The sequence below is a fragment of the Poecilia mexicana genome, unplaced genomic scaffold, assembly GCF_051168715.1.
Source record: "Poecilia mexicana isolate PSO_F unplaced genomic scaffold, ASM5116871v1 scaffold_3, whole genome shotgun sequence".
NCBI classification, from domain to species: domain Eukaryota; kingdom Metazoa; phylum Chordata; class Actinopteri; order Cyprinodontiformes; family Poeciliidae; genus Poecilia; species Poecilia mexicana.
In genome coordinates this window covers 20255399-20281698 of record NW_028263372.1, presented here as the reverse complement: position 1 = coordinate 20281698, position 26300 = coordinate 20255399, and the positions used below count along the sequence as shown (strand labels likewise).

General features: G+C 37.4%; 1 protein-coding gene across 5 annotated transcripts in view; it reads left to right on the top strand.

Annotated features, from left to right (window-relative positions):
• The first annotated feature begins 9516 nt into the window (after nucleotides 1-9516).
• Nucleotides 9517-26300, top strand: part of tead1b (TEA domain family member 1b) — a 51565-nt gene continuing 34781 nt past the window's right edge. For 3 of the 5 annotated variants that reach the window (XM_014987588.2, XM_014987587.2, XM_088004291.1), the window contains exons 1-2: nucleotides 9518-10084; nucleotides 25662-25914. In XM_014987588.2, the coding sequence (XP_014843074.2) occupies nucleotides 25758-25914 (157 nt within the window). In that variant the 5' untranslated portion in view covers nucleotides 9518-10084; nucleotides 25662-25757. Of the gene's footprint in view, nucleotides 10085-25661; nucleotides 25915-26300 lie in introns of all 5 variants that reach the window. The other 2 variants (XM_088004290.1, XM_014987592.2) reach the window with 2 other exon arrangements.

Genomic DNA, 26300 nt, shown 5'->3' with positions numbered 1-26300 from the left:
ATGTGATTTTTAATTACTTGCATTTTTTTTTGTCCTAAGGAAAGTCAGGTCAGAATTATGAAAACATCACCGCATTTTCTCATTTTCTGTTCAAAGATCTTTTTAACGTCTCCTGTGGGGGTTTGCTTATAAAATTCAACATGTATGTGAACGTGTGTAGCCGCAGATGCAGCCTGATGTTGGAATTAACTGAAAGAAGTCCGGTTTTCTTTTTCAGCCTACTGATGTGCTCTGATTTATATCAGCTAAAGAGGCTTTCCACAAGGACGGATGCAGCAGTCGGAAAAATGGGACTCGTAGATGAAAACAATAGATGAGAGGGTGGCACGGCTACCCTTCCTTCCATTAAATTATTTTTCAAGATTATTAATTCAAGTGGGTGAATAAGGAGAATAGATATTACAGTGATGGGCCAAAAGGAATATTTTAGGAAACCTATTCCAAATCTTTTGATACGATTACACAAGATGTTTTTCTTCTGTGTGTTTTATTTATGTGGTTGGATAAAGAGCTCAGTGTTAATGCAGCTCATAATGATATTTCAAAGAGTGAAACAACAGGGCACACAATATAAGTCTGTAAAAGGCTGAATTAATACTTTTTTTTTCAATAGCAGAAGAACACTGATTAAATGTAATTTTTCCTTCTTTTTTTTTACCCAAGTATGTCATAATCCATTGAGGGTTAAATGAGGTAATTTCTACTGACATCCTGACCTGATTTGCATTTTGCATAATGACTTCTTAGCTGCTCATCATGGTTTAGTGGTTAAAGAAATGTCTCACTCTCAGGATTAGTTCAGGTAGAAATTCTGCTGTCAAAAATACTCATAAAAAAAACAAAAAAACTCAGAAGGTGAATGATCTCTGCAGAGCCTTTGTAAAGAGGTCTCCTTTTGGAGATAGAGTATTCTAGAGTTACTCAAAACTGTTTACATATTGTGGTCCTGATGCGATGCGTCATATTTAGGTTTGCTTGCATGAAGCCTAAGTTAAAATATTTATTGTGTATTAAGAAGTAAAACTCTTTTTTTTATTAAATAATTTAATTAAATCCAACTGGAGGTATACCAGCTGAGTTCAAGACTGTAAAAAAATAAAAATAAAAAATGTCCATGTACAGAGTTTCAGTTCCTGACCTTTGTTACACGTCTTATGTCTTACATCTCTGGAGGCTTTCAGCTCCCCTGATGCCAAACAGCAAACTTTGGAAATCAAAATTACACTAACATGGAAGCTTTATTATTTTTTTCCACTTCTCTCACCTATTGCTTTTACTTCTGAACACCTTTATCAGTGGATCAGGTAACTGAATCAACCATTAAAATGGTGACACAAGCACCAAACGTGGCACAAATACTCCTTAACCACTGTGTTGGTGTTGTTGGTAGTTAGATTTATTAGACTTGCCGACTTATGATGTCACACTATTTGACTATCTGATACACTGCACACCTGTGCAGAATCAATAGTGTTTTTTCATTCAAAATGACTCAGGAATTGAAGGAAAGTCATTAAATCCTTTTATTCGGTTTGACTATTATTATTCCAGTGATATTTCAAATCAGTTCTAAGAGCCTTGAGCAGTTATAATGTGTTATGTATCCATTTTCCTTAGAAAATTAAGTCTTGTTTTTTTTCCATTGTTCAACCTTGACAACTTTCTTATCCTAATATTTAACACTTTTCACACGTCTCGTTCTCTTCCTCCCTCTTTAGTTAGTTTTTCTTATTGTATCACTGAAAAGGATTTAAGATGTTTTATTCCTGTGTGATTGATGTTTTGGGTTAAACAAACCCAGTGCCCTCTTTCCAGGTCTTCATTGTTGGAAAAAATAAAAATAAAAGGATGGCAGCTGGGGATAAATCTGATTACTGGCAGCTGGAGAATGCTTTCTGTCTTGTTTTATTAAAGTATTCATACATATTTTCAACAGACTAGAATAAATCTTCAACACAAAATATGCAATGATTCTAGGAAAAAGAAACCCTTTTTTTTAAGATTTTTTCTGAAGAAGTTTAATTTAAAGTGAATGAATAAATTGGCATTATGTCTGATTTTTAGCTAAAAAAAGAAGTATGCTGTTTTTTTTTTACATAATGGTTTATAAAAACACAAAATACAAAGTCGTATAATTTTAAAGTTGTACAGTTTATGTCAGAATCACTCCCAGTTCGGTGCCCCTAATTTCGATTGTAGGTGTTCACATGAACTAAGTCCAGGTTGTCTTGCCAGCCTCCTCCTCTGACATTTAAGCTTGGATTGTGACAATGCATTTCAATAGCCTATTGTTCTGAACCTCTATCATCTGTGGCGCCCAGTACCTGGATGCTGCGCTTTTTTCACCAAAAAGCAGAAAATGATCACCCATAATCAGACATCATACACCAAGATGTCTTGAACAGGAGCATTTCCAGCCATTAGGTGTAATTACAGCCCTGTATCTGCCTTTATATACCACTGTATTCATATCTAATAAGCCTCTCTGCACCTACTAAGACCACAGTCTCTCGCTGGCCTTTTTATAGGACAACAGCGGTTCAGCAAGCAGTTAAGAAAAACACCCTGAAAAAGTGTATACTTGGCAGAGCCGAAACTGGGGATGAGTGTCTATTAAAGGTTTGGAGCTCGCATGTGCTTGTTATTGATTTGTGCTAAGGCGACAGAACGGGAATATTTCACAAAAATTATCCATGTTTTCCGCTGTTATCATGTCTCTGTGTGGACGTGTAAGTGCAGGTTTGTGGATTTTGAAAATCTCCAGAGAAAATCAGCACCCCTTTTTAAAAATATACACACCAGAAAAAAAAAAATTATGTAGGGAACATTTTTTTTGTGTGTGTGTCATAATTTTGGAGCCCAAAAGCTTTTTTTGTGCCAGATAGGAGAAATTTGACAATAGTGTTAGTTGTTTTGTGAAGCACAACATACAAAAAGAAGAAAAAAAAATAAAAAGGAAACAGGCATCTGTGTGATATCAAAAAATCCTCTGCCTGAGATACAATCGGAGTGCACATCTGGTCATAATCACATTTCAAACATTGGTTATGCAACAATCTGCCTTTAATGTCTGCAGCCCATTGGCAGCACCATTGAAATGAGATAAAGAGATTTGTAGGTATCAACCATGTATGCAAACTGTTTAACTGTGATAAAAAACAGGGAGTGCAGTGTTTATTAGGATTTAACATAATTCCATCGAGTGACACATTTTTCAATCACTCCTCCACTATCCGTTTTGCGACTGCATACTCCTGTGTGCTAGTACACGTGGTATGTAATATCTGATGCAATTTGGTGTTTTGGTTTTATGGTGACTTTGTCATTTGATAAAAACTCACAACTATAAATTAGGTGTTGAAATGTTGGGTGAGCTCCTATTTAGAAACGTGAGAGTAGAAAGAGTTTTTGACTATGAGCTGAAGAACCGATTGCTGTTGATCTGAAAGAGAAATGCTTTCCTACTTCTTCCTGATTTCAGCTGCTCAGTAGAACAGGGTGATCTTTTGTTTTTCTTTTATTCATAGGGATGGCAGGCTTTTCAAAAACTTTCTTTAGGTTATCAAAACAACACAATTCTTGAACGGTTGGAGCATCGTTGATGGCTGTAGTTGGTACAACTGAGAATCAGTTCAACAAAATAGTTGACCTTCAGAGTATTTTTTCAAATGAAGACAAATATTTTCTCTCACATTGGAATTAAACTCGAAATGAAAAGCTTTAATAAATTTAGTTTGGTCTTGCATTCCTCAACATTTTGTCTCTGGGTCTGCTTTGATAAGTACAATAATAAATCACCTTGTTCTAAAAAAAAAAAAATAATAATAATAACTTAGCAAATCTGCAATGTTGAGATATTGGAAGTTCTACCAAACTGAGCAGATAATATTGCATGTTTCTTTGTGGAAAACCATGTACTAGTCATTTATAGATAATACTAAGTGGATATCTGGTTTTGTCATTTATTGAATAAAAAAGCAAGACATTAGTCCTGTACAACTATCTATCAGGTGAATTTTCTGTCAGTCTCGCCTTCATTTCTACAGATTTTCTCACTATTGTTTTCGAAAGGAGAAAAACCTCTGGCAAAAAAGCCAAACAGACACGTCAACAAAGAACTAGTTGTAAATTATATATATAGGCATGCTTCCTTGCAAGGAAGGACACAAACTATTCCCATTTCTTTTGGCTAAATTTGGCTAAATTCACAAAACATGACAAAGAAAACAATGGTTTGATGGTGCATAAATACCATTTTATGCCAGTCTATGAAAAATGTAAGAAATTACTTTAAGTAACAAGTCACAAGTTTATAGACCTGTAATGTACTCCAACCTCAAATGCTGGTTGCTTTCACAAATGAAGTTAAGGGTAAATAAAAACGGAATGACACAGAGAGCAGATATTGACCACACTTATGGTGTGGGAAGCAAAAATACTGATACAATTAGACTGTTCGATTTGACACCACTTTCTTGGATCAGAACCTGGAATATATTACCTGTAGCTGAAGTGTTAGGGTCTTTGGTAATTTGAGTTTGTTTTGGGCTTTGTTATTTGTGTTCCTTAATTCTTATCTCTATTAATTCTGCTTTGTTTCTGTTTTCACTTCAGTTGAATGACATGAAAATAGACATTGGTTGATTTTACTTTGACTACACATATCCTCTTCAAAGCTTTACTTTCCTTGTTGCTCACCTAGAGTTTGTGTATAAGTGCAAACTTCATTAATTTTCTTTGCTGCAAATAAGCAGATACACATCTGTTCATCATATTCCTAATTAAAATCACTTTTTGGTATAGTCAGTGTCTGATTTGGAACAACACCCTGTTAGACATTGAGGATCCAGATAACATGTTAGATGGTTACAAAAACCCTTTGTTTCTTCACAGGGTTTTAAAAAACTAATGTCTCTTTTGAAAAAAAATAAAAATAAAAAAGGTAAATACTGATTGGGAATTATTTAAGTTGCATGTTTTAAACATTTCAATATTCATAGCTTTATGACTAAAATAATATATTTGCTCTTTCGCAATCTGTTGAGATGTTTGACTTGAGTCATATAGCCATTTGGCAGAGTAATATAGGAAAATAATGAGTTAAAGTGACCAAAGTCAAGAAGCATCAATGGAATAGGTATAGCTATGCTTTTAAAAGAAAGCTCAATTAGTGATATAGCAGTATTTTAACTTTCAGAGGCTGTGTTCCCTTTGACCACAGCAGATAACCATGGAAACCAGAGCACTGTGGCCATCAAACTAGGGAATGATTCAGCAGCTGAGGTCTTTTGATCCAAAAAGGAAGATAATTAAATTCAGTAGAGTTCTGAGCAACTACTGGTCTATAAGTAAAGATGGTTTAAAAGTGAGGCTTTTGGATTTTGACCCAGTAATTATCTGTGCAGCAGTTCAGAGACTTTTAGCTGTAACAGTGTTCAGATTGTTGTTTTCAATTTTTGGCATCATCATCCTGAGAGAGGATCGAGTCTTACTGCCAGCGCATCTTGTTTTTACTTTCAACTTTATTTTTTTTCCCCTTACACAGCCACAAGCATGTTTTGATTGATATTTGCTTATAAGACGATGCTCTCCTCACACCTTATTTAGTCTGCAACCAGTGCTTTAAGATCATTCTGCCACTTTAAGGGGTGATGGAAAGAGACCCTGATATGAAAAAAGTGGACACAAAAACTGGGTTATTGTGTCACCATGGAAACTCTCATCCCCACTGTATTTTACTGCATATGCCCAATCATGTTTACTGCCTTTGACTGCTTTCATTTTCATTTTTGAAACCATGCAGATTCACAAGAAAACCCTGCAAAGCTTGCCCATTTTCAACAGTTGGCTCACTTCTGAAAACGCTGATCAGTTACAGTTCACTCTCCTACATCAAACTGGAGGCTTTCTCCAGTACATGATTTCATTTTAAAACATTACTGGGGTTAGAATATTCTATTCTATTTAAATGACTTGCATAAAATAAAAATAATAAATAAATAAATAAATAAAAATTGTAATTAGGAATGTGAAAATGTATTAGCCAGGTAAGATCAGTAAATAAAAAGTGAATGTAGCCTTGTGTCATAAAACACATTTTCTTTATGTGCTTTGACACATAAAGAATAAACACATTAAACAACACGAGTGCAACATAAATATATAGAAAGAGGAGAAGCTGCATTGGCTGAGCGGTGGGCTGGCCCATTCCTTTTCGTTTAACCTGTAAGTGGCCCTCACTAGTCTCTCTCTTATCTCTGAATAAAGTGAATCAGTGTGGCTGGCTGAGCAGTCTAAGCGGAGAGCCAGGAGAGCACCTGGCCTTACACGGCGATCTGATTAGAGGAGGTTGCAGGCCAGGCTGAACCAGACCAGGCCAGAATGTGGCAGCAGCAGGGCATATGTGAGTGAAGTGAACAAGATCAGACTAATTCTATTGCACCATTACCTTCTCCTTTTTTGACGGAGCAGGGTCAAATCAAAGCATTGCCGCAGCACAGACCAGCCTTTTCAAGCCCAGTAACAGGAATGGGGGGCAGGGGGAGCAATAGACACACTACTGCTTTCCTGGTTCAGAACAGATGAGTAAAGTTCTGTGAAGCGTGTATTTAATAATCCAGGTGTAGTTATCTATGATGCCCCAAATTGGCTTTCAAATTAGACTTCTCTGACATATTTTTCTCAGTGTGAAATTGAGTGAATATTGAGAGTCACAGTAAAAATTGAGGCATTTTGTAGGGTTCTACACACAGATATGAAAGGCAATGAAGAGTTATCTTTTTTATTACTATGATAACTCATTGTTTGGAAATGGGGTTAAAACAGAAGTTAATTATGGTGATATGACATATTGTAAAGTAAGTGTAAGTATGTGTTTGACAGTAAATGGTTAGTTTATATGATATAAAATACATCTGGGTCTGTTTTTGCTCAGCTAAGTCATTCTTTATAATTTACTAATTGCTAATGGTTTGTGAGATTCAGTAAAAATAACTGATGGGGGAAGTGATTTGGTTTGAACAAAATTGTTCATACGCAGTCAGTAAATTAACTTCTGTCATTGCCGTGTTTGATTGCCTGTGCTTCAGTTCAGATTCACCTAAATGCAGATTTTTCTGTGAAACATGCCTCCAGATTATTAACTCGCCGATTCACAGATTGTTTTTTTGTAAAACATATCAAAACTGTTTGAAACAAGCTAAAAAAAAAATACCTCTGCACAGTTGGACTTGACATGTTGTTGTCTGGCGTTGCAAAGCAGCCAATCCAGGAGTGGCTGCAGTTAATAATGACAAGGGTTTTAAAGTTGAGTTAGAACAACCTATTGAAAAGTAATCAATGTGAAAAGTTTGGTTCCCGTATTCCTTTGAAAGAGGAGAAGTTTGTTCACTCCAAGTAAATTAACTTGTTCAGGGTATCTCCAGTTGAAATGTAATAAATTGTAAAATGAAAACTGTGAGTTTCTCCAAACACCAGACGTCCAGGATGTCTTTTTTTTTTTGGCGATTTAAGCTTAGCCAGTCATCACTCACATTCAGCCCCCAAATTATTATTTTTTTCCTATTTTCCTGTCCATATTTAATCTTAACGACGAGAACAACTCTGGGTTTAATGAGCACTAAAAACTTTAAGAACACATTTAGACATCAGCAGCAGACATCCTCAACAGATTTTTCACTTTTACTCATTGGTCTCTTGTCTCATAAATTAGTTAATGCAACTTACACAACAAGAGCATACTGTACACCACACTACCGCTTTCTGACTAAACAGAAAGTCACTGTTCTTCTTTACTATTTGTGAGAATGATCAGATTTAATACAGCCACTACAAACAGGAAGATTTCATTTCTTTCAACAGTTTAGCTGTTATCATTTGGTGAAACAACTAGCAAATTCTGTCCCTCCAGGACACTGAAAATGACTCAGATCCTCTTACACGTCCCCTCTTCTGACACTGGACACATGCGAATATACTAAGTAAATAAAATGTAATTTATGCAGCACCTTTTAAGATATAAAAATCACAAAGTGTTCCACCGTGAACCAACACAACTTCACAAGAACCTTGAAGCCTAAGAACACAGCACTGCTTCTAAGCAACACTAGTTGACAAATTGCCAGTTTTGGCTCCAGCTGCACTTTTACATTCTTCTTCAGTGTCTTACCAAATATACTGTTCAATATTTTTCTGGGTGACATGATATTAGTTGCTTTGATATTTGGAACTACTTCACTATGCAGATAGCTGGATGGAAAAGCAGTGGTCTTTTAAACCTGAACATGCAGAGACAGACGTTAAACGGTGTTGATGGATGTCCTCACAGGAGCAGTCGTCCATCTTCATACAGGCATTTCTTCTTGGGGATCGGTGTCAAAACCCTGGCTTCTGATGAACAACTTGTTCAGGCAGGACTGGAGCTGTGTGTCTTCACTGTTTCCTGTCGCACTGTGTTTGGAGTCATTCTCGTTAATGGAATCAAGCTCATCGTTATTGGAATTAAAATAGTCCTAAAATGGAGTTTGTGCTAAATGACACCAGCAAAGCAAAAAAATAAAATAAAATAAAATAAAAAAAAATTCAGTTGCAGTTAATAAAAAATGAGCTCTTATATTTTCTTATAGAGCCAGGTGGATTTGGATAGTTTTTTGTGTTTGTTGTGTTTTAAGAAAGTGTTATAAAAAAATGTCAGTTTTTTTATTTATTTAGTTTTTACTTTCAAAGCTGCGTCTTTTCATCGGACATGGGGGAGTATCTGTGGTGTTTTCGACACATTTTGTGTTGCAGTTAACTAATTTTATTTCTATCCAATGCAACGTTCAACAGAGTAGATATCCCTGGCTCAGCAGCACCTGGTGAAATATGTATTCTCATAAAAAAAAATGTATTAAATATTAACATTTCAACTCAGATTCTCAGACTGTAAAAAAGATAAGATCTATAACCTTATTGAATGTCCAAATGAGAGCGTATTAATGATTGCAGTGCATGGGCAGCTTTACAACTGTAAAGCGGTGATTAAAAGTGAGAAAACAATGTTTGTATTGTTCTTCTTTTCGCTTTGCCTCCGTGGCATGCAGCTGGTTTCATTCTGCGAAGCTAAGAATTCGGAGTTTTTTGTTGTTCCCTGAAGGCGTCAGCTCCTGGGATGTTTAGTGCCTCCTCCTCCTCCCAGTCCCCGCTGCGCTGCTGCCGCTTCGCCGCTGCTGCTGCTGCCTACTGCCCGGGCTGGCTGCTGGCCGCTGGGCCCGGGATGACGCCACCTCTCGCTCCGCCCCGGCGTAAACTCGCTCCCTGCGTTCATTTCATTCCTGCTCTCATTCCGAACATTCTTCGCATCTCTGTCAGTGCGCGAAGCGATTCACCTACACCTTTCCTGGCTGGCCCAGAAACACTAGAATAACTTGACATAGTATTCAAAATACCCACTAACATCACATTAGCAAAAGAAAGGGACATTTGTAAATGAGATATCAATAACGAGGTAAGTTTCATTTGTAGTTGCAGGTATGCAAACTGGTTGTAGACTTCTGCTCCCGAGGGTTAGTTTAGGTGTCTTAGAGTGACTGCACAATGTATTAAAATGTTATGTTATTTAGGTATTTAGGAAATATCCCATCTGGTGAAGTAAGGTTTGGTCGTTTGTTTCCTCGGTGGGGATAGATGGCCGCTGTTGCAACAGGGTGCTCACTTTAAACACTCTGCTGTAGCCCACGGCTTTGACACGGCAGCGAAAATCTTTGACATTTTTCACATTTTTTGAAAAGAAGCCCTGATCCTACGCCCCTTATAAAAGCCTCTGGTGGCGTTTGACCCGTGTCAGGCTGCAGGGAAAACTCGCTTTGGATTCAGGGCGAATAAAAAATAAATACACAAGAGGAATTGAAGCTTTTTTTTTTTTTTTTTTTTGGGACAAGATGACGGTTGAAAACGTTGCTGTTTTTCTCTCCGTAGTTGGCTCGGCCGGGAGTTGTGGGAGCATTTTCGGACCACCTCGGAGAAAGAAAGAAACACGGCGGGGAGACTTGTTGCTTCAGCTCGGCTGACGGCGCTGTTTTAAAATCGCCGTCGAAGTTTTACCCGTGTAAGTATCGCTTTTTTTGTTTGTTTGTTTTGTGTCCCTGTGTGTGTGTGTGTGTTTTTTTTTTTTTGAACGCTTGCTTGTGATTTATCTCTCAACCGCCCGTGTGTTGCTCTCCATGTTGTTACTGCAAGTAACAAAACCGACTGAACAGTGGGAAAAAAAAACTCCTTATTGTTTCATATCAAATCTGTCCTCTTCGTCTGAACAGGGCAACTGAGTTTAACAGCTTTGCACATTCTGTGACCCTTTTTTAATATTCTGAAACCGTAGTAAAATGGGATCTCTCGAGATTTTTCCTGTTTGTTGTTAATGAGAGAAAATTTAACTAAATTTATCAGCAACTCCCTCCTTTTTACAACCGACTATTCCTTTTATTTGAAGCTATAAAACGCCCTGTGCCGACTTATTTGAACTGAAACCAGACTATATGGAGTTTATAGCGCTTTAATCTGGGGTTTCCTTCACTGTTGTCCTTTTCCTTTCTCTGCTTTGGGAAATGCCTGCTCAGCTAAAACTAGAGTGCCCCCCTCCCTGTCCAGCTGCAATCCAGCTCCGTTACACTGATTTCATCCACTTACATTGGACTCTGGGGACAACTTTTCTCCTTCATAAAGAAATACTTTTTTAATAGAGCTCAGCTTTTATTAGCTACTCTTTTTTGTATTATTACAGTGGTGCAATTATAATTTTTCAGTTTTTGTACCTCATTGTTTTCTCAGACTTTTGGGAAATGCTTAATAACAATCTTGGAGGAAAACAAAACATATGCGTTATCAAATTATAACACAGATGCATGCATACAAAATTATGTCTTGCAAAGCTATTTTACTCCTTGAGCTTTTTCACATTATGCCAGGTGACAGCCACAAACCTGAATATGTTTTGTGTGATAGGCCAAGTTAACGTTGTACAAAACTGAAGTAGAAAGGAAACAATATTTTTTTCAAAAAAAAAAAAGCTCTTCTGAATAGATAATGTGTACATCTCACTGTCATTACAGCTGCATGTATTTTGCAGTACGTCTCCACCAGCTGTGAAAATCTAGGAATGAATATTTTGCCTGTCTTTCTTTACCTCAGTTCAACATCATTGAGATTGGATGGGGAGCATCTGAGAACAGCTGTCAGATTAGTAATTGTATTTAGGTCTGGACTTTGACTGGGCCATTCTGACACAAATAGGCTTTGATCTAAGCTATTTCATTGTGATTTTGATTTATATATTTAGGATCGCTGTCCAGCTGGAAGGGGAACAGTTATACAGTTGTGGTCAAAAGTTTACATACACTTGTAAAAAACATAATGTTATGGCTGTCTTGAGTTTCCAATAAGTTCTACAACTCTTATTTTTCTGTGATAGAGTGATTGGAACACATACATGTTTGTCACAAAAAACAGTCATAAAATTTGGTTCTTTCATAAATTTATTATGGGTCTGCTGAAAATGTCACCAAATCTGCTGGGTCAAAAATATACATACAGCAACATTAGTATTTGGTTACATGTCCCTTGGCCATTTTCACGGCAACTAGGCGCTTTTGGTAGCCATCCACAAGGTCCTGGCAAGCTTCAGGTCGAATGTTTGACCACTCTTCTTGACAGAATTGGTGCAGTTCAGCTAAATGTGATGGTTTTCTTGCATGAACCTGTTTCTTTAGCACTGTCCACATGTTCTCAATGGGGTTTAAGTCAGGACTTTGGGAAGGCCATTCTAAAACCTTAATTCTAGCCTGGTTTAGCCATTCCTTTACCACTTTTGATGTGTGTTTTAGGTCATTGTCTTGTTGGAACACCCAACTGCGCCCAAGACCCAACCTTCGGGCTGATGGTTTTAAGTTTTCCTGCAGAATTTGGAGGTAATCCTCCTTCTTCATTATCCCATTTACTTTCTGCAAAGAACCAGTTCCACTGCCAGCAAAACATCCCCAGAGCATAATACTACCACCACCATGCTTGACAGTAGGCATGGTGTTCCTGGGATTAAAGGCCTCACCTTTTCTCCTCCAAACATATTGCTGGGTGTTGTGGCCAAACAGCTAAATTTTTGTTTCGTCTGACCAGAGAACTTTCCTCCAGAAGGTTTTATCTTTGTCCATGTGATCAGCAGCAAACTTCAGCCGAGTCTTAAGGTGCCTTTTCTGGAGCAAGGGCTTCTTTCTTGCACGGCAGCCTCTCAGTCCATGGCGATGTAAAACACGCTTGACTGTGGAGACTGACACCTGTGTTCCATCAGCTTCCAAATCCTTGCAGACCTGCTTCTTGGTGATTCTTGGTTGACTCTTGACCATCCTGACCAATCTCCTCTCGGCAGCATGTGATAGCTTGCGTTTTCTTCCTGATCGTGGCAGTGACACAACTGTTCCATGCACTTTATACTTGCGTATAATTGTCTGCACAGTTGCTCTTGGGACCTGTAGCTGCTTTGAAATGGCTCCAAGTGACTTCCCTGACTTGTTCAAGTCAATAATTCGCTTTTTCAGATCCACACTGAGTTCCTTTGACTTTCCCATTGTAGCTTTTGTAGCTGAGTCTAATCACTGGGTCAAATGAGCCCTATTTAAATGGGCTCATGAGAAGTCAACAGCTGTAGTCAATCAGAATCACTTACAAGAAGTGAAGAGGCCATGACATGAAGCTAATTTGATTGACACAACTCGCTACATCACCAAAATTGACAAATTTTGTTGCTGTATGTATATTTTTGACCCAGCAGATTTGGTGACATTTTCAGCAGACCCATAAAAAATTTATGAAAGAACCAAATTTTATGACTGTTTTTTGTGACAAACATGTATGTGTTCCGATCACTCTATCACAGAAAAATAAGAGTTGTAGAACTTATTGGAAACTCAAGACAGCCATAACATTATGTTTTTTACAAGTGTATGTAAACTTTTGACCACAACTGTATGCGCTACTGTGTATTGGTTTGTTGTACAAAATACATAAGCATATGGTTGTGATGTGACGAATAATACTTTTCAAGGCTTTACATAAATTTTTTAGCACATGCCCTTTGCCCTTAACTTTGCTGGGAAGACTAACTCTAAGCAAACTAAAGAACATGCGATTTAAAATAAAATGGATTCAGTTTATTTTCTGCAACAGTCTAAGAGATGTAACACATCAGTGGATAAATCATGCAGATGTATACAGACATAAAAACTAGATAAGATTTTGAATATGGGCAGGTAGTTTTTGAGTTCCTACATATTTTTGGATTTCACACTTTATCTGTTCTGCCTTTGTTGCTGACATAGCTCTGATAACCTGATGCATTTCAATCAAGTTGTTTTTTATAGATTATTAGTTCAGGTGAGAACGATGCATCAAATCACGCAAACCTATTTGGTCACCTGTCAGCTCTGTTTTTAAATACTTCATTTAGGTTACAAACATGTTTACATGGAAAAATAGGAACAGTTACAAAAGATTAAATGACATGCTCTGAGTGCAAGGGGTGTCTCTGAACCTGTCAGATTTTTGCAACTTAAAAAAGAAAATCTGATAAAGAACACTAAATTCTTGCAATTAGTGTTTGGAAATCAGCTTGACTGCTGTCAGGTGTAACCGTATGTCACAGTAAATCAGCTTACCAAGAAGAAGGGAAAAAAAAACAATGGCTTTGTTTTATTTTATATTATACAACTGGTGGACCTGTTGGAGAGAAGCCTGCATAACATTTGTACAAGAACAGCTTATTGTGCCTGCATTGGCTGTGGACTTCAACTCAGAAACTTAGACCCAAAAAAAAAAAAAAAAAAGAGCAAAAAACTCTGAAACTTATTTTTTGGTCTACTTTAATGCACTTAAAGCATGACCAGGAGAACGTAGAATAGAATAGAATATTTAGGCAAATATGCATGAATAAAAGTATACTTAAAATATGTATATTTTGAATTTCGTGTTGGATCATTGTCCATGGAGGCAGATCCAGATACATTTCTGAATGAGAAGGGTTCGAGCTGAGGGACATCTATCCTCATTGTTCAGGTTGGCTTTCTTCTCGCTGCGTCGTCCGGGTCAGAGGGCAGAGCTGCACAGTGTAGTCTATCTGTGATGAAGTGTGGACAGAATAATGCGCTTTTGTGAAGCACAAAGTGGATTGTGTTACTTCTTGGAGCCAAGTGAGACCTCTTTCTTTCTCTTGTTAAGAACAGCATTTTGGTCAGAAGTTGTATCAGATAACTATTTTGTAGCACATTTTTTTTCGAAGATGTAATTTACTCTGGCAATTTTGTTTTATTTCAGTTTTTTTTCTTTCTTCTTGGTATTAATAGCGTGCACAGACTGCAAATCTCGTTGTCTTTGCATAGAATATTGATAGAAGACAATTATTAAATTAAAACATATACATACATATGATCTTTTGATGCACTTTTATCAATTAATAAATGATTAACACTACCTGCATGACTAAACGTATATTAGAGATTACAATACTCACAAAACTGATAATCATAGAATATCTTTCTTTTAGAAATGTCTGTGTCTGCGTGGCTGGCATGAAGCCTGGCTGTGAATAAAAGTCCGTCCTTTCGAAGCTCCTCTCTGATGGAATAGAGGCTGCAGCTATGTGCCCGTGTGCTTTTGCTAATTTCTTCACTTCTTACCCCCCTGATGGATCAATGTGAATGAATGGTGTTGTGGTCTGGCAGTGAGGATGCAAATGATCTGTGAGCATAGTTTCCACTTTGTTATATTTCTTAAGTAAAACTACAGTGGAAGAGGTAGGTGCAGAATCACCTCAAGTTTTTATTTTGCGTGTTTTGTAGGTGGTGTGCTGGAAAAAAAAGTGTACAGAACAGTGTCATTGCTTGGCACATAACGTTGTACACTACTGGTCCGTTTTTGCAGCTTTAGCATAGTTTGTTTTTGTGTGGAGGATTTCAGTCTCTGCCCGTTAGAAACTTGATTTGTAACTTCAGACTTAGTCCTTATATAACTATGATGTAAAACTGTGTCTAAATTTGAACTGAAATGATGCTCAATATTATTATTCTCATGAAAGAGCTTGTCTGTGTTAGTTTGAATAATGATACAGTTATTAAATGTGTGATCGGATGGGGTGCCGGTGGCTGAATCACATCAATGCATCAGTTTCCCCCTGTCGTGGTAGAAGAGCTGCTCTCCTGCAGACGTCCAGAATGTGTGTGCCCTGAGCTAAACCTGATCTAGAAAGGGAATTTCAGAGTACGCGCTGCTGCTCAATAGTTTCAGCAGGGACTGCTGAGGCCCATGGAGAGTGGTTCTTAAAAGGAAAAACTGGCTCAGAGCCACTGACGTCATCTAAGTAAATCTGCTCCAGTAATGCTGCCATAAAATGAGTGCCAGCTACTACATGCACTTTGACCCTGTCCACCACCTGAGTTGGAATACTACTCACCCATTTTGCTCTTTGTGCTTACTGTGTAGAACGTCATATTTAGGTATACTAAGATGGAAATAGTTGTTTAAATTAAACAAGTTTAAGTTTCCAACAACCAGATCACTATTGTTTATCTTGACAATCCTGAAAGAAATTTTAAAAGCAACTTTAGGCGAAGAACATAATAGTCTATTTGAAAAGCTTAATGCTGTCTGGGGAAAAAAAAAAAAAAAAAAGGACATTCTCAACACACACCATAACAGATTTAGTGGAGCTGCGTTCCGCAAGTTAACCATATCAGAAAAAGGAGGGAAAACAAAGAAGAAAGTCGAAGGAAAAAAATCTGGGAAAAATGTTAATTAGGTAACAGCAAAAGAAAGACGAGGTCATCAAAATGGTAGCCAATCTTGTAGCTGTTTACCTGGTAAGCAATGTTCAAATAATTATGTGGTTTTGTTTGTTTTTGTTCTGTCTTGACGTGGAGGCTAATAAACACAAAACGCCTTTAAAATTTACAGCTTCTGCTTGGTACAATTAAAACTTTAGCTGCAAAAGGTAATGAATATACTAAACTTTCATATAGGCCCTTTATGTGCTTTTCTAGACAAGGCCAGGATTTATTTTCCTGTTTTGACGAGAGATGTTTTCAATTTTCTAGACGCAAAAAGGAACCAGACACGTGTCATTTAGAATGAGTGCATTATGTAGAAAGGACTCGTTCTGCATAACTTGCCTGTTTGCACTGCGGTAATGATTAAAGCTGAAATAAAGAAAATTTAAAAATTCACACACCTGTGTCTCTGCATACAGTCAGAGCTACAGTCACACAAATACTACAAACATATAAAACATCATAAACTAACTATAACTTTAGATAACTATTATAAGATAGACCAATTCAGTACACCAGATACAATAAATTCGGCAGATAAACAGCATACAATATTAGATTCACACACCAGAAATCACATTCCAAACTATCCTCTTCTGCAGATTAGATTTGGCTGTTTTCACAAGTAATCATAATTATTATTGCTGTAATTTCCCCCACAATTATAAACAAAACAACATTTTCCCGTTCATAGTTAGAGAAATTCAGAGTGGGAATAATTTTTAAAGCAAATATATACAGGAACCAATTTTTTTTTATTTTTAATTGTTGAATTAGAATAAAAGAAAGAAGGGTGATTATGAATTTGTATGTGTCCCCTTTTTTTTAAAATTTAATTTCAGTGAAATCAGCCAAAATTAGAAATGGCAGGTCAAACCTCAAAGAAGATTGGAAATCATTCTTGGCCCACCAAACCTCGATTGGTGCACGGCTAATAGAAAGCCGTATATAAGTAGACGATTGTTGGTGTTTTTAGTTACACTGTTCATGGGCGTCTCAAATTTACCAACTTTCTTGTGTTGCTTTAAATAAATCATCAAATGACTGATCCACCCTTATTGTTTGAAGTCAACCCAATGTAACCCACTCTACACTGTTTACAATGTGGTGGCCTTAATCATTTGTTGTGTACAAGAGAATTTCGGCTCCATGATCCCTCATTTGGTCTCTAGTGTTTCAAAACCTTTTAAATGATATGTGCTTCCCCTTCTGTTATTACAGTTTTTTAAAAAGACAAATAACTGAGCTTCCTCCTCATCACACACACAAAAAAACAATATGTACTCCATGAATCATTTTATGAGTCAGTTTCTGAAACCACTACAAACACTTCTAGCTTTTAGCCGCAATGAAAGCAGGAAATCTGGGCTTCAACAACTTCCTTTCTAAGTGCTGACCAGAGAGGCAGCAGCGATGCGCAGCTTCTTCAGAGTGAAAGGAAAAAAAAAAAGGCATCCAGTTGCTTCATTTATGGAAACTGTTTTTTTTTTTTTTTTTGTGGCTTTTTGTCTATGAATAATCTTTGTCGCACAACAGCTGTACTCCTAGTCACTGCTTGGGTCAAATTTTTGCGCGAGATTTCATCAGTGACAGCTGTTCTGTTATCATGGCTAACACGGATCAGAGAGGTTCTTTTGTGCCCCGAAGTTGTCCGAGGTCCAGTGAAAGGCACAGACAGAGCTGAATGAAGGCTTCTAAAAAAGAATATGATGACTTTGTCTGGTTTATTAGTTTGTGGTCTGTTCCAGCACTCTGCAGCTGGGAGCTGCCATCCAACATCCAAATCTTCTGTTTTTTCTGTTTGGTTTGGCAAATTGGCTAATACTTTTAAACATTTCAACAAGGGTCTTAGATTTATATTGTCAGCATCATAATTTTCCTATGGCATCTAGGACAAATATATAGTCTTAAGAGTACTAATTTTCCACATTTTAAGCAGAAGCTTTCTTCTGGGAAAATGAAGTTGAAATATCTCTAATTGCTGCCATCCTTTTTCTAAACCAGTCACTGGTTTAGTATTTTCACTAACTTTCAGGAACTTTCTCATTTGATCTTCTGTGATTAGTCAAATATTAGGATCCTAATGATGTGTAATCTTACGAACGGGAATAAACACAAACATAACCTGAGGTTTTCCAACATGTTTGATCATGTTGCAAAATCAACTCATACTAAGGGAATGGGGACAGTAACAAATAATAAATACTTAAGTTTAGTAAGTTTTATTAAAGGTAAAAATGTAGTAGCAGAAAACGGAACAAATCTCTAAAGTCTTATTATTGATTGTCATTAGGATATGAGATGCCTTGTCTCACTCTAATAGGTAGAGCCTTTAGTTTTAAAACATTCACTGAATTTAGAAAAAAAACAAAAACAAAACAAAACAAAAAAAAACTAAAATCTTTTAACAGGAAATTCTCAGATTTCGATCTTTAGCCAATCAATTCCTGCATCTATATTCATTACTCCATTACTACTGATGACCTTCGGAAAATACTTGAGGAACATTAAATTTTATTGCACCCACTGGTGTCCCTGTCTCAGCCATAGAATAAACAATTAGTTTGTACTTAAACTGGATTTAGTAAAATTCAAAATGCTAATCAAAAATCTTAATGACACGACTTACAGCAGAAGAGTTTGTAGTACGGAGGAATAAAAACAACAACTTGGCTTACGGAAAATAATAACAAAAGAAAGATACGAGGGGATAAATGATGGTTGTGGAAGCAGAAAGAAAGAAAGAGAAGAAAGGCAGCAACAAATGCAAATGGTGGCCTTCACGCTCATCACTATGATTTGTTTTTGTCGTGCTTGTCCGCACGCGGCCTGAACGAGCCAGCAGCCAGCCCTCGGCCTGCTTTGCTCTCATAACTGTCAGGAGATCCTTTATCTGACAGACCTTTATTTACAGCTTTAATTTCCTGAGCTTTATGTGTTCCGCTCACACTCCACGCCGCTGTGACATGGACTCACGCCGCCTGGAATGCACTGCACATTTTTGATAGGCAAATGCCCCCTGAGCTATCATTCCATTTATGTTTGAATGGTAAATTGTCCCCCTTTTTTTATAGTCTAATATTACTGGCAGAGCGGGGATGTGTCTTCAAAGGGGAAGATTTTGTCATTGCAGATTTATAGTCAATTTTTCTGCTGTTGTTCAGCGTTAAAGACTTACTTGCACCTGTTTGCTGGACTGCGAGTGTCTCTCTGTTGTCTACATCTTGTTGTTATCGTTCCTTAGACTGAGACAGGTAGAGGGGCTGCTTTGACAGAACCTGTAAATCAATCTAAAACAAAGATTGATCCTGCGGTGGCCTGATGGTTGCTGGGTAGTTGGATACAGGCCTCATGTTTGAGAAAGATGATATCAGACAGACTCCTGGCACTTACGCCTGCCAGTTCAAAGAGGCATGAAATAAGCACCAGGCTGTTGTCAATAACAAAGGCGGCATAAGTCAGCTTTCTAGCATCTGCTGGACTTTTGGGCATTATTTGCAAAACTATTTTAAGGAATCTCTATTACAGAGGAAGGTGTTGGTGCAGAGTCGTCATTGGGATTGTTTGTGATCATGCAATATGCACTTTTTATTTTCAAAAACTTCTTTGAAAAATGTTTTTTGCTTTATATTTTCTGTATGTGATTTGAATCGGTATTCGACAGCTGTTGGATGCCTCAACTTTCATTTTGTAAGAATTTAGAGAATTTTGCTCTTTACTTTATTTGTCCATTGAACCGCATCTGAAGGTCCTCAAAGATCTACTGTAAAAGGTTGCATTCCATAAACATGCGATTCTCAAGGTAATTCATTTGTTTTGTTTTCTTTTTCTTTTTCAGTGATAAAAAGTGGAATTTTAGCACTTTGTGACTGTTAATGTTCATAGTTAGTTACTTTCATGAAAGGGGAATAAATCTGACATTGCTGTCATAATTATGCAGAGGCCAGGATATGTCTTTACAACATGTTAAAAATGTCGAGTTTTGAAATCACACGGTAATTACAGTTTTGCACATTGTGGCCTTAGCTTGTGTGGGCCATTATGGGGTGCACAAAAGTCATTCACAGAATCATTATTGCACCCTCTGAGATAACGGCACAAAAGAACTCCACATGGAAAATTACATTTGAGACCTCTCATCTGCTATTTCATTACCCTGATCTGTCTGATGGGTGAAATGGCTTCTCTTAATTTAAGGAGCTGGATTCCAGCTTGGTGAGTGGTTTATGTAATCTCACAGTAAGTGTAATTTCCTATAATTCCATGTCACACCTACTACTCTGCTTAGCTACCACATTCAGTTCTCACATTGCATGCCGTCTTTTGCCACCACATCTTACAAATAAGGCCATTTCTATGGTGTGCAGCCTGCAAAGACAGAAGTATGCAATTATTTTTTAAGCTGCAAGTGTTTCTATGGGTGACATTCATACCTTCCTTTGACAGACGTAATTAGCCTGCAGATTCTGCAGCACTAAGAGACCGTTCCTACTGAAAATTGCTAGGTTATTCACGTGTTTAACACTGCAGAAGCATCTTGTTGATGCAGATGCTTCAAATTTAGTTAATGGAGAAGAAAAAATATATGTTGTGGGCAATTTTTGCCTATATTGTGTCTAAGTTTGGACAACAAATCAACAAGCATTACCTTGCAGGTAAACAAAGCAGCCGCAGTGTCAGCAAACCCCAGCAACATGTTGTTGATTACGTCCATGCAGTTTTTTTTTTAGCTCTTAGTTTATTGTAAGAAATGTGTTTTATACAATCCCGTACCATTAATAGATGTTTCATTAATTGAAAACAATAAAAATGTTGGTTTTACTCTTCTGAAACCATTAAGACTGATCATGCTGAGAGTCATGTTGTGATTGTGGTTATCTGTTGATACTGCATTGAACTGTTATAGTGTTTAGCTTTTGTAGAAGCAGACTATTGACCTAGAAGTGGGAGAACAACCGGAACTGCAAAGTGAACCTGCAGCTTATATCCCGCTGGTTATAGTTGATGAGTTTCAATACTAAAAAAAATGTTTCTAAAACAGTACCCATCTTCTTCAAATAATCACTTGACTTGTTACATTTCCATTGTTGCAAGGGCAAAAGCCACACATCAATGGCAACAAAACTTCAAAATGGCTTCATTTGTTAAAATTCAACAATAAATTTGAGACACTGGAATCGATTACATCCACTTAAAACTATTTTCAGTAAGTTGCGATTTAAAAGTTGTATTGCTAATAAGGACAGATCTTATTGCACTCATAAAAGTAAACTTACAGCAAAGAGAAGCAAAAACTACATGCTCAGTGCAGTGGTTTGGCCATTTTCCTTTACCTTGCACCTCTTTCAGAAATATTTGTTTGGTTAAAACATTTGTATTAACTTTGAATTCCCCCCAAATCCTCTCATTTCACATGCTCCCAGAAAGCCATTCACGTGTTCAGGAATGCGTTCCAGTGTTTCCACCTTACCTATACAAGGCTAATTGCTATTTTTCAAGATATTCAAGTGAAGTATTCAAGTATTTCAAATTCAAATATGCAAAGACTGTTTAAACATTTAAAAATCTGAGGTGAACATGAGAGTTTATCTGTATGTCTCTTGCACCTCTTCAGTGAACTGGCAGCCTGAAGTGACTCTCCTTACCTGCTTTTTTTCATTTATAGAAAGAAAAGCTATTCCATGTGAGAATAACAGTACAATACATTAATCTTACCAATGACATAGGATATGAAACTTAGTTTATCCGTACTTAAGGTGGAAAATCTTTTTCCAAAAAGTTTCTTTCAGCACTTAAGTGATATTTTATATTAGGCTATAGTGCATACAAACATACTTTTTTTAAATTCAGACTTTGCTCTAAAATGGAAGCTGGATTTGATTAGAAGCTCAGTTCATGATTTTTTTTCTTTGGATGAAAGGCAGAGATCTAGAAAAAGTCCCTGGCTTTTAGTGGTTGAAATGGGAATGTTTCCCCTCCCTCATCAGTTTGTTAGTTCTGCAGCGTCAGCAGACACCACACAAAAACGGAATTCAGTAAAAGCTCCCTCTGCTCTCTGGGAGGTTTTTTTTTCCCCCTCAACAGCTTGCTCCCATCCCCCCTTCCCCCTCATCCACTGACATGTTGGAAGAAACATATGCTACTATTCCTGCTTCCTGACAGTTTGCACTGCTTCAGTGGGATCTTGCTTTGGGAGGAAGCAGTTGTCTGGAAAACAGGGAAGATTAAGAACTGAAACTGATATCGGTGCATTGATATCAAATGGACTAAATCGAAGTATTTTTTTTTAAAGGGCAGTAACTGGTTGACAGCCAGAGCAGTAATATTTTTAATGAAGTCTTTCTTATGCATTATACAATTTATGGTGATAAAATCAGAACACATTGTGATAACATTGTGAGATTTTCCTCGATGTTAATAGCTAAATCATTCAGCCTCTGCACTCCAGATGTTTAACTGAGCTCACAGCCCAATATGCAATCTTCTATGTTGTATGTTTAGCTGAAAAAATAGATGAGAAGGCTAAATAACATTTCAGTTTGCACAGTCCATATGAAGTGGAAACAAATATAGTAAAGACGGCTGCATTGATTTGGAAATTGCAGGGGTAACAAGTGTGGATGATGCAGCCAGTAATCCCTTGAGAGTGATTGGTCAATTAGAAGTAAATTAATTCATTAACACCTAAGAACTTGTTACCTGGAGTAGGTTTAAAAAACTTGCCTTCTAGGAAATGACATTTTTCTTCATTTACGCTAAAGGCCTGTATTTTTGAAAAGTTAGTACCATTTATTTATTCACACATAATCCAATCTGGTGTAAAGCAATGGTTTCTAGAGTGAAAGTCTGGGCCCCACTCTGGTTTATGAAATACACAAAGCATGGCTCCTATATGCTTTTAAAACGATGATGGTGGATTGAATCTGGTTTATTTAAATCATGACAATTCAGAGCAAATTTCATCTCAGCACGAACAAGCCCCATTGATAAATATGTAATCAAATCAGGCTAAGATATTTCAATTACCGTATATAGGCAGATTTCCGTTTACTACATACATTTCAAATTTTTTTAATGTTTTTCTGGAACTGGTGGCCTTTTAATTGCAGCAGATCAGACAGGAAATGGGTGGAAATGGCCAGTTAAACCATACACTGAGGACTAACAGCCTCTCTATACGGGGCGGCTGCTCTGCATACATCCCAGTTTGATCCTAATTATATGACAATGCAGTCAAATTCAGTTTATAATGCCAGTTGACAAAAGTCAATGACTTACTAAGATCCTTGAGTCCGAGTATTTCTGCAGATGTCAGGACTGCGTCTTGTGCTGGAAATCTGAGGTGAGAGTACAGTCCCCTGTGGTGCTTCTGTGCTGCTGACCACTTGGCCAAACACATGACTCTTTAGACTCTTTAGTGTGGTATGTGTGCCAGGTGATTGTTGAGGCCTCCACCTGCGACTTCTGGAGGTTTTGAAAATGCAAATCAGGTTGAATTGTGTTAAATATACTGGAGAAATCAGTGATCCTCACTGTGCTCCCTGCTTTGTCAAAATGGCATTGGATTTATTGAAGCAGGTGTGTGTGATTGCATCTTTAATTCTAACTCCATGGCAATAAAACTGCAGAGGCTCCTGATATGTGCCTGTTTGCTTACTCAAGTGGGCCAACAGGAGTCTCTGCAGGATCGTCATAATATGGGATGTCAGGGCAACATGTCTGTAGTCATTGTGGATAAATGGGTGAGCTTTCTGTGGTCCGGAGCAAGGCAGGATGTCTTCCACAAAACTGGAACCTTCTCCTGGGTCAAACTGAGGTTGAAGAGGTGCTGCAGAATCCCACAGAGCTGCTCTGCACAGGCTGTCAAGACTCTGTCTGGCATTGACACCATCTGGGCCTGCAGTCTTGTTTCAGTTTAGTCTTTCCAGCTGCCTCTTCACCTGACAGACAAGTGGAAGAGGGAGGGAAAGGGAGCAGCAGCATCTCCTGATTGGATTGAAGACAAAATGTAGAAGCAGAAGAACCTATGGCTGAGGTGGACATAAAACATTTGAGGTGTGTCGGGAAAGCTGTGGGTGAAAGGAGGGTAGGGCTGTGTAATTTTATTGATTCTGTGATATTTATCAATATTTTTTTTCCCCTCAAAGTATTGACTTTTCATCCACGATTATTTATACATCGATACAATCCTACTTTGAGTTTTATGTCAAATCCACATGAATTAAATGACAGCTGTCACACGGCATTTTTTACCCAGTTGCACATCTACATTAAAAACGACATGTAATGAAACAACCAGTTACAATTAATTGATGAAATGAAATGAATAAATTACATTATCTAATATAAGTGAATAAGACAAAAAAGGTTCCTTTCCTGCATAACCAAAAACACAAAGCCACACAATTAACATTTAAACAAAGCAAATGCATAGCAAATGTATAACAAAAACATTTATTACATTACATCAGTTCAATTAATTCAATCCAAGTCTATAGAACAGTCCCAAAATGTCACCAAAATCACTCTGTCCCTCTAAAATCTTTCAGAAAATCTTAAAAATGTATCAAATCGTATCGAATCATATCGTTTACTGAATATCGATATATATCGTATCGTGAGCAGAATAACGTATTGTATTTTATTGTGAGATTAGTGTATTGCTCCAGCCCTACAGCAGGGTAGGATGCTTGTTTGGCTGGGGGCAGATGAGGAGGATCATGAGCTTGTTGCTGAACTGAACCCATTGAAGAATGTGTTCAGCTCATTGACTCTGTCCAGATCTCCATCCATCTGATCCTCCTCCTACCCGAAGCCTGTGATACTCTTCACCTCTCGCCACACATCTTTCTGCTGGAGCTTGCTCCAGTTTCTTCCTCTCTGCCAAAAGGCAACTACAGCAGCATTTAGTTTCATGAACGCAAAGAGATAGATAGGGGTTTTTAAGTACTTGAATGTCCAAATGTTTTAAAAAGTTCAAGAAAAATCTAAAAAAAAATCTGTTTTCAGACAAATGTTAGTCATTATTTGATAAGATGGGTGTAATGGTTGCTTGAAATCTGTGTTTGGTCATTTTTTCCAATGTTTAATGTATTTATTAGGAATTTATTTACACACTTTAATCAATAGTGTTCTCTGCCACTGTTGTTTACAAAAAAGAAAAAAGGGGGCTGGGGGGATCGAGAAATAAAGCATAAAGGTGTTCTTTAAAACTTTAAAATGTCTGAAGTTAACATACTGCAGTTTCTAATAAATATGGAATGATAAAAAACACTTAGAATAAATCATACTTTTTCATTATGTATTGTATAACTCATGAGATATACATCTCTCTGCTCCTTATACAATTCTTATCTCACACACCTTTAGTAGAACTTCAGGCAAAGGTCATGAATGTACCACATGTTGATTTTTGATATTATATTAAATGAGGAAAATCTAATTCATCACAAAATGGGATTACTTTGAGGATCTACCAGTTTACATAATTAATAACATATTAAAACCGCATCTTTTGCTGTTCTAAATAGTTCCTTGGTATACAATGAAAGCTGCATGCTGGTCTACTTGATTTCTGCCCATCATCACACTCTATATCTATGATTACTCTATAGTTATTGCATGTACATGTTAAAATCCCCCAAAAATCGAAATCACCATCTTCTAGTCGAATCAGCGTGATTGTCTGTCCGTACTTGATTTTCTGTTATTTTTCCAGAAGCTAACACTAACTAGTACTGTGCACTGTTGCAAACAGAGCTCTTCAGCTGTACTTTGTTTAATGATGACTGGGTCTCTGTGTTGGTTTGGGAATTCCAGGTCTCTCCCTAGTCTGCTCCAGGCTTCAGCTTGGAGAGCCCAACCGCCAAGATTGATCCGAGCAGCTGGAGCGGCAGCGAGAGCCCTGCCGAGGACATGGAACGGATGAGCGACTCGGCGGACAAGCCTGTGGACAACGATGCCGAAGGGGTCTGGAGTCCTGACATAGAGCAGAGCTTCCAGGAAGCCCTGGCCATCTATCCTCCATGTGGTCGCAGGAAGATCATCCTGTCAGATGAGGGAAAGATGTATGGTAAGTACGGATGTGTGTGACTTTAAGACTAAGCTTCAGAGCATCTGTTTTTCTGTAATCTAAGAAAAATGGGCTTTGTGTTTTGGACTGTCTTTTCTTTCCTTTTTTGGGAATCTGGTTGATAATATCAACATGACAATCTTTTCTTCATCTGAAAGCTAGAGGCAAAAACATCATAAGCTTACCATTAAGAGTGAATCGGCTCCATCAGATGGGCATGAAATCTGCTGGTTACCGCTATGAAAGGTTTTATCTCATTTTTGTCCTAGGAATTAATTAAAACATTTCTTGATTTTTCTTTTTTTTTGTTTGTTTTTGTTTGTTTTTCAGGTTGTTTCTAGATCATGGGAAAGGGAAAGGTTATACACACACTATACATTCAGCCA